The sequence below is a fragment of the Lepidothrix coronata genome, unplaced genomic scaffold (assembly GCF_001604755.1).
Source record: "Lepidothrix coronata isolate B3197 unplaced genomic scaffold, Lepidothrix_coronata-1.0 Scaffold29, whole genome shotgun sequence".
In the NCBI taxonomy this organism is placed as follows: domain Eukaryota; kingdom Metazoa; phylum Chordata; class Aves; order Passeriformes; family Pipridae; genus Lepidothrix; species Lepidothrix coronata.
The window spans coordinates 3,895,941-3,905,274 of record NW_016690209.1 but is presented as its reverse complement, the minus strand read 5'-3'; the positions used below and the strand labels follow the sequence as shown (position 1 = coordinate 3,905,274).

Sequence of the window (9,334 nt, the reverse complement as noted above, 5' to 3'; positions counted from 1 at the left end):
AAAGAAAAGAAAAGAAAAGAAAAGAAAAGAAAAGAAAAGAAAAGAAAAGAAAAGAGAAAGAAAATAAAAGGGAAAGAAAAAGAAAAGAAAGAAAAGAAGTAACATACTGGCTTTTGCTGCTGGGCATGGGTCTGTCCTTGCTTAGCTGCAAAGACTGCTGTTCAGTGAGGGGTAATGATTCAAATTTGGCAGGATGAGGCTAAGTAGTAATAATAATAATGATACTTAGCAGTTATTGCTATGATGCTTTCATTAAACCGATTTAGAAAGCATCATTATTTTATTAAGCATCCTTATGTTTATTCTTCCATTAAATGAAGATTTGCTCATCAGAGCCCCATTAGTTAATGAACCTGTTGCCAATGGCTGCTGCTCCCAGAAGCATGAGAAACACCAAGCTCTGACTGCACTTCAAGCTGTCTGGGAGCTGTGGAGGTGCCTTTGCATCACATGTGGCACCTGTGTCACACACCTTTAAAAGGGGCTTTCCCCTCATGGGAGCCACAAGCAGCTCCCACCCCCATTGCCACCTCCCTGCAATTTGGCAGCAGGATGCTCATGGTGACTCCTCTTCCACAATCCACTAGGGAAAAGAGATGAGCCTTCAACAGGTTTTGTCATTGCTAATGTTTCATTTCATCTCCTCACGTATTTTCCAGGTACCTCCTGACCTGGCCCTTTTGTGCCTTGCTGCTCTGCATGGCAGATGCCATCGAGCTGACAGACATGTTTGGGGAGATCCAGTCTCCCAACTTCCCTGATTCCTATCCCAGTGACTCAGAAGTGACATGGAACATCTCTGTGCCTGATGGATTTAAAATCAAGCTGTACTTCATGCATTTTGACTTGGAGTCATCCTACCTCTGTGAATACGACTATGTGAAGGTGAGCTGTGAGATCATGGGGCAGATGGTGAGGTAGACAGCAGACCTGTTGGGCCAGCTGAGAAAGGGTAGTGCTGGAAAAGCTGGGAACAAGACAGTTTTCCCCATTTATTGTGCACAAGAGTTGTCAGTCCAGTGGACCACTGGGAGAGCTCAGGTAAGATGACAACATCCATTGGACTAACAGTGAGTAGGACACCAGAAGCAGAGGTTACCCACAGAGGATCTGATTTCTGGAAGTAGTTGGGCATCTGATTGTCATTGGACGAAATGGGATTTGCACACCTATGGGCTGATGAAACCCTTGTGGCTAAATGCCAGCCATGTGCAAGAAGGACCCCTGAGCTGGTCACACTTTGCCAGGCCATGGTTGTGGGTGCACCTTGCAGCCATCCTGGGTCCCTGGCCGTGACTTGCAGGCTCTTGGGACACACTGTCCAGCCCCCAGGGAAGCAAAAAAAGAAAGGCTAGACCTGAGCTTAAGGCTGTTATGGAGGTTCTCAGGGAGCTGAGATGGCCAAAACCTCCAAATATTTCAGTCTGCTTCATTGCTGGGCAGTAACCATCCAAAACTGCAGTGGACCACTCACTGCAGTGCCACAGAGCAACCTTGCCTTTAGCACCACAGGTCTCTCCAGGCAAGGCTCTCCTTCCCATCCAGGACAAGCTGGTTTCTCCATATCTTTGAAAATGGTCAAGTTTGGTGCTTCTGGCAAACCAGCAGTAGCAAGCAGGTGCTTTCTAGGATTGCTTGGTTGAACAGACCTTACCCCATCGTCCAGTACAAACCTTACCCTGCCCCTCTGCACAGAAGCAGGCAGAGCTTGCTCCCAGGTCTGGAACCACAGAACCTGGCCCTGGTGCTACTTGCCAGATAATTGAAATTATTATTTTATTCTTGCCCTAAGAACACAAAGCAAACATTTGTGATTTTTTTTCTTCTAGAATCTGTTGCTCGCTGCTTTAATTTCCCCTTTGTGCTGGCACTCATTCTGCTACTAACAGCTCTCATTGAGGTTTGATTAGTTCTTTCTGCTTCTCCTGGAGCTTCTCCAAGCACAAGGGCCAGGGACATATATAGAGATATATTGCTTTAAAAACCCAATAAGCTCAAGGAACAGATTTCTTGGAAACTTTCCCCATTCCAAGCTTTACCCCTCCTCCTGCCCTTCACCCCCTGCTCTTTTTTCCTTTTTCATAAGTCTCCCTGTTATGTGGCCATGGTGCCAACTTGGCACCACAGCTCTCCCTGCTGCTGGATTTCTGTAAGAAGGCAGTATTTTTCACAGGGATTTAGATCTCAGCTGTATAAATTTGCTTGGAGCTGTAACTCAGCTTGCAAAGCCTCCACCGCAGAATTACATTTGAAAAGTGTTGAAAATGGATGGATTACGGGAGATCCGTAAGTTACTCTGCTGGGTAAGGGTGGAATGTTGATGCTACTAAACCACCCGCTTAGAAAACATCAAGGAGAGCAGCGAATGACTCTGTGGCTATTTTCCTCCTTGGATTTATATGTCCAGCTCTGTCGCATCAGTGCAAGGTGTAAAAGCAGCATCAGTGCACTCTTTGACAGAGGCCACAGCAAACATCTATGGAATATAACTATAGATCTGGCACGTAAGGTGCTTCTCTGTAATACTCTGCTGGTCCCAGGGAGGAAGCTCAGAAAGACACAGGTGGATCTCTGCATTCCACAGCACTCAATGGATTCCCACCCATGAACTTGTACCATTGCTTTCTGAGCTCATGGGTGACTTTAATCTCCACAGCATCATATGGCAGAGAGTTACACAGGTTAAATATATGATTACATGCTTCTTTTTGTGTGTGTGTGTGTGTGTGTGTGTGAAGAAACACATTCTTGTTTGTTCAGAGTCTTCATCACCTTGATTGCCATAAGGAGGTTAAAATGGGGCTGAACAGTGTGTGTGTGTGTGTGTGAAGAAACACATTCTTGTTTGTTCAGAGTCTTCATCACCTTGATTGCCATAAGGAGGTTAAAATGGGGCTGAACAGGTGGGGATTCAGCTCATGATAGGCAAAAGCCCCTGTGCCCTGTCCTTTCCTTCCCTCAGTCCTTGGCTGCCTGCACACCCAAGCTCTTGAGCAGTGTAGAAACTCATCATGAGTGAGCTCAGGGCAAGCTGAGCTGCAAACCCACACAGATTTCTCCTTCGGGGTGGTCTGCAGAAGGGAACAGTTTCCAGAGCTCTAAAACAATGGCTAATTAAAACAATAGCTGTTTATTTATATATATGCACATATACGCGTGCGTGTGTGTGTATATATATAAAAAGAACGTGGCTCCTAAAGAAGTGCTCACAGGATGGGAGGCTTGTTTGTGCAAATGGGGATGGCAGAGAGGGGGAGTGAGCCAGGAGGAATGGGAGGAAAGCGCCCAAAATGCCCAACTGGAGAAGCCCCCCACGCAGGTAGAAAGCACTAGTCACACGCTGCCTCATGAAGCCAAACTCTGGGCCCCGGTGCATCAGAGACAGCCTCTTCTCAGGTTTTGGGTGGCCACCCTCAGCCACCTGCCAGGTCCTTGGGGACAGGGAGCAGCCATCCACCCCGGGCTTTCAGCTCCTGCCCTCTGCCATGCTCCTCAGCAGGCTCTGCCCAGCTCGTTACCGTCCACAGGGAACTGATTTGGGGGTTCCTCATTTGCAGAGGGTCTTACCGTGGGTTGTCCAACTCCTTTCTGGGGTCACCCCGCAATGAACACTTTTTCACAAAAGTCTCCAGCACTGGCCCAGAGCACCCCAAAAGTCATGACCATGACCAGGAAATCAGGTTAAGTGATCTGAATAGTGTCACTGAGGAGCGCTGTGGCAGAGGCAAAGAGATGAATGATGAAATCCTGACTTCTGAGGGGCCTTCGTGAGTAAATCTCCAAGCTTATTAGGGAGATCTGAGCCTAGGGTCCTGTCCATGAGGCCTTGCACATCACTCAGTCAACCCCCTGGAATGAAATCACCCCTGAGAACTTGTCAGCCAGCTAGGTATACCTTGATTGAAGATGAGGGGACATCCCCTTGCTGATGACAGGGGACATGCAGGGACAGGTAATAAGCTTGGTGTCACATTCAGGGCATTGTGTGCCCAGTCTGGGGCTGCAAGAAGGGTGCACAGGACCCATCTACACTTCTGCTCAAAGGAGGGATAAAAGGCACAAATCAAGGTTTGCCATGAACTAGGGGTTCAGGAGGAGAGCATCCTCTTTTGGTCCTGTCAGACAGCCCCAGTCAGGGGGTTATTCATGCCTTGGGAGTGCAGGGTCCCCAGAGGAGCACTTCAAATCCCAGGAGGCAGCTGGGAGATGGTTCTGTGCAGAGCAGTGTGGTAGCACTGGCCACCCCCTGCACCGCTGGGGACCACAGTTACCCCCAATGCAGGGGAAGGAGGAGGACCAGGCATGGGAGCAAACCAACAGGTCCTGCAGCACCCCAGCATCAGCACCCCAGCATCCCGCCTGGGTCCCTTTTCACCCCCACCCTCTCCAAGGAAGAGGCCTAGCCCAGAAATAGAGCATGTGGGCACAGCTGCCATGCTGGGAGGGGCCAGTCTCTGGACGCCAAGCCAAGTCCACAGCACAGGAAACCAGACATCCTCCTTTTTTGGCTGTGGCAGGGCTGCCCCACGTTCCCATGGATATTCAGGACAATTTCATGTTTGCATATGAAAGGACCCTTGATGTGTTTCGGGGAGAGGATCTCCAGGAGACCTAGAGGGAGGCTCTTGCAGGGGCTGTCCCATCCCTGCCTCATTCCCAACAGTCAGCAGCAGCAATGTGTTGATCTGGGTGTTGTGTTCTTGCAACACTGACTGCGGGGCCACTCGGCGGGGGCCACTTCATGCCCTTCCCTGGCTTTGAGCGTCTCCTCCCCATGTCATGTTCCCAGTGTCTTCAGCCCAGCACTGCGATTTCTCTGCCTAATGAGCCATTTATATATATTACAAGTGGTATGTTTGGCCTTCATCAGTCCAATTAGTGCATTCCTGGAGGGCTGGAGGGGGGGCCGGTGGTGGCTGTGTTTCCGTGTTGCCGACTGCCTGCTCCTCTCTGCTGCCAGCAGCAGACACCAAACTGCCGAGCCAAACTCCCCTTGGTGATCGAGCCAAACTCCCCTTGGTGATCGTGGCATTTCGTTAACCCACCGGCTGCAGGAGGCATCTCTGGAGCATCAATGCCCCGGTATCCCCAGCAACCCATGCCTTGGGGCAGCCTTTCTCTCCTGCTGAGCCAGAGTACCCCAGCTCCTTCCCCAAAGAGGGAAATCAGTGTGGGGCAGAGAGGGGCCCCACAGCTTGGGACATCACTTCCTTTACCCACAGCACTAGCTAAAATGCAGGGGACAGAACCATAACCAGGGAGGGACTCCCATCTGCCTCCATCCAGAGGGGCAGAAATCTTAATGAGAGAATGAGGATGCAAGCAGAAACAGGGAACACAGCAGAAGGCATTGGCAAGGGTAAATTTAAGGCACGAGGGTGTCGCTATATTTTATTTTTCAAAGGAGGATTCTTTCAGCGTATTTTTATAGGGAATTTCTCTGTGGCAATTGATATTTCCCTCAGGGACACATCTTCTCTAGTGAAAACGTCGACATCGTGACCCGAGAGGGAGAAACTCCAAACAAACAACCAGGATTTAATTACCAGCCTGCTCGCTGGATGTAAATGATCCACAAAAAAAAGTATACAGTCCCCAGCAGAAGCAGCAAATATTAACCAGGGATGATGACCTCTCTGTTTAGTTTACTGCTGGAGGGCTGCCTCTGCTCCCTGTGGCTTGGGGCATGGGACCCGTCTCAGATAAGAGGCCACGGATACCTTCAGTGAGGAGAGCACAGCTCTCCCGGGCCCCATCCTTCTGCTCTGGGGCTGTATCCAGGGATGCTGGGAGCAGTGTTGAGGCCAGCCCCATGGATGGAGCATCCTCTGGCCGAGACACAGGGCACTGGGAAGATTTTCCCGCACTTTGGTGATGCTGTGCTGCAGATCCTGGGGCTTAAGGAGAGGGATGGGAGATCATACAGTGGTTCATGTGTCCTGGCAGAGGTGACAGCCACCAACCCCACACAGAGTAGCCGCTGGAAATTCCTCCTTCCCACAGATTTCCTTAAGAAAAAAGCATTTTCTGTGGAAAAGGCTGCATCCCACGTGCTTGCACAGCCAAGTCTGTGTATTGGGGCCAAAATGCCTTTTTCCATCCTTGGTGATGGCACTCCCGTTTTTCAGTCTGAAACACTATTTCAAAACAATTTTTCAGATTTAAAAGCTATTCTAAAGCACCACAGTATATTTCAAAGGGATTGAAACCAGATGGAGCCCAAATTACTTGTTTTCTTTTTTTTCCCCAGAATGCTGTCACCAAAAAAAAAAAAAAAAAACAATTCAATTGGGTTTTTGTCACAAAGCAGGCCACGTGTTTTTTCTCCAAATTCTCAAAATTTATCATCGGAAAGTCTCTCTCTTTTCTGGCCAGCTCCAGCTTGTATGAGAGGATGGAAAATATCTGGAGGCAATGTCAAGGCATGCTGAGTCGCCATTTCCATGTTGGCTTTCCCTGGTGTGAACGAGTTTCCGCCTGTTTGTTCAGCTCTGGGAAATTTCCCTTTCAGACCCGGACCCTCCCCAGCAAGCACTTCCTAAGGGTCACCAGAAGACAGGGATGCAGTCAGAGAACAGCCTTGCCTTACTGAGGCCACACAGGCCAGGGGCTGCATTCCAACACCTCCAGGAGCCCAAGGGTCCTCAAGCAGATGACTGTTTTCCCCAGGCATGTGCTGGGGGACTGCACACTTCATCACAGCCTCAATAGCCGTGGCTTGGCATGAATGGTGGCGGGTTGGCTGGTGGTGTTCACCACATTCCTCTGCTGAGGCTTATTCATATCTGAATCTCCAGAGGGTAAGCAGGCAGAGTGCTGGGAACCGCCTGGGAGAGGTCGTGGTTAAGACAGGGGTTGGGGATGGGATGTGTAGGAGAAGAAGATAAATCAATGCTGGAGAAAATGGCAAGGAAAAAGGAAAGGAGAGGCTTTCCAGGGAAAATTGGAGGGTTTTCTGCAGGGATTACATTGTTTTAAGGCACAGATGAGGCTGTGTTTTAAACAGATGCACATAGAGAGTACTGAACGTGCTGACATGACAACAGGGCATGCTGGCTCATTACTCCCCTTCTTTATCCCTCTGGATGCGTGGTCAGAGTCCAAACAGTGCCTGGTACCACAGGTCTGGAGCCATACAGGGACCCTGGGTAGCAGGAACAGGACAAAGATTGTCCAAAGGCAGCACAGGGAACAGAAACACCAACCAAATTACAGCTGCTGCTTTGAAGTGATGCAAAACCAGTGGGCAGAGGCTCCTCTGGGCACCCTCCCAGCAGCAGAGACCCCCATGCAGATTCCCTGCCTGGATCAGTGTTTGGGCCATGGGAAAGGGCGAGGGGGAGCATCTCAGGTACTGACAGCTCTGAATGGGAATGACACAGCCCAGGGGCTGATTTTCACACCTCTTCTTCTGCACCACCTGTCCTGTCCTTACTCCGCTTCCGAAATGGGCTCCCACCCTGCATCCTCCCCTTACACCCTCCCAGCTCCTCCCTACATCCTGAATGCTACCTGCTCTTGACATCTGCTTCAGAGGGTGATTCCAGACAGAGCAGGCAGACCTGAGTCCCTGTGCACATTTTGCAGAACCCACTTAATTGCTTTACTGCACTAACAGCATCTCAAAGAGCTGGATCAGTGGGAGTCAGACCTGTCATGCTCTGAACATCCCTGGAATCACTCTTGGCTGCAGAAGGTGATGTGAATGCACTGGGAATGACTGGAAAATGCTATTTCAAAGATGCCCTGGGAAGGGCCAAGGCAGCAGAATGATGAGCAGGACAGGGCTTGCAGGGTCCAGAGCTAGAACCTCAGGCTGTGGCCATCCAAGGCTGCCAGATGGGCAGCCTGTCCCACAGAGGCACTGGTCAGCTCTGGAAGGGGGCAGGCTGGGCAAGCACAGGCAAAGGTGTGAGCCGCTGGGTGCAGAGATGATTCCAAGCCCAGCCTGATATCCCTGAGGAACACATGGCAGGCTCTCTAGGCTCACCCCTTCTTTCTGCTAACAGATTGAAGCTGAGGACCAGGAGCTGGCAACCTTCTGTGGCAGGGAGACGACAGACACAGAGCAGGCTCCTGGCCAGCAAGTGATCCTGTCCCCAGGGCCCTACATGGGGCTCACCTTCAGATCCGACTTCTCCAATGAGGAACGCTTCACTGGCTTTGACGCCCATTACACGGCCGTGGGTAAGCAGAATTTGAGCCTTCAGGATGAGCTTCTAGGGTAGGGTAACGAATTTGCAAAAATCACATCCCAAGTCAGCCTTGGGGACCCTGGCAAGACAGGAGCTTGTGTGCAGCCCTTGGGCCATGTGGGACTCACTGGGAGCTCATGTGACCCACCACATGGGACAACTAATTTCTCAGTGTTGTGGCGAATACCCCCATGAGGAGTGACATGTGGAGGACTGCAAGATGACCTCTCTGCCTTGTTATCTTCATCCTAGATGGAGAAGAGTGATGAGGAGCTGGCATGTGACCACTACTGCCACAACTACATTGGCGGGTACTACTGCTCCTGCAGGTTCGGGTACATCCTCCACTCCGACAACAGGACCTGCAAAGGTACCACCCAGGCACAGTTCAGACACATGGATGGTCATACAGAGGGGTCTCTGAGCAGGCAACAGACCTACCGAACACAGGCAAAACTGCCTTTTTTTGCTGCCAGGAGGGAGGAGGTGCCTCTTCCCCACAAACCAGTAATCTGGAACTGTTTGTTCCCATGGGCTGTGCTCCTCAGCTAAAGCCTATAGACCTCCTCAAGTCAGAGAAATTAAAAGCTTTAGTCTGTGCTCTGAAAGTGTATCATGTAGATTAGCTGGGACTAGCTCTCTGTGCCAAAGGCATATTTGAAAGTGTGAGATATGTGAGATGCTCCATGCATGGAAAAATATTTGGGTTCCATAGACCCACTCAACAGATCCCACTCCACTGGGAGGGCTCGTGAGTGTGGTCAGGATTGGGACATGACTGTCAGGGCCCTGACAAAGCCATGGCTGTGTTTCAGTGGAGTGCAGTGACAACCTCTACACCCAGAGGACCGGGGTCATCACCAGCGCTGACTTCCCCAGCCCCTACCCTAAGAGCTCAGACTGCCTGTACCGTATCGAGCTGGAGGAGGGTTTCTTCATCACCCTGGACTTCGAGGACAGCTTTGATGTGGAAGACCACCCCGAGGTGACCTGTCCATATGACTACATCAAGGTGAGCTGGGGTCTGCACACTCGTCCTCTGCTGCTCGCCTTTCTTTTTCCCAGTGCCCTGGTGAGGGGACCAAATCACCCCAGTCTAAACAGGAGTGATGTAGCCATCAGGAGCCCTATGCTCTCTT

General features: G+C 50.6%; 1 protein-coding gene across 1 annotated transcript in view; it reads left to right on the top strand.

Annotated features, from left to right (window-relative positions):
- Positions 1-9,334, top strand: part of MASP1 (mannan binding lectin serine peptidase 1) — a 23,961-nt gene that overhangs the window by 2,092 nt on the left and 12,535 nt on the right. Inside the window, exons 2-6 of the mRNA XM_017810457.1 lie at positions 660-885; positions 8,010-8,187; positions 8,260-8,312; positions 8,448-8,565; positions 9,011-9,207. Coding sequence (XP_017665946.1) covers positions 660-885; positions 8,010-8,187; positions 8,260-8,312; positions 8,448-8,565; positions 9,011-9,207 — 772 coding nt within the window. The remainder of the gene's footprint in view (positions 1-659; positions 886-8,009; positions 8,188-8,259; positions 8,313-8,447; positions 8,566-9,010; positions 9,208-9,334) is intronic.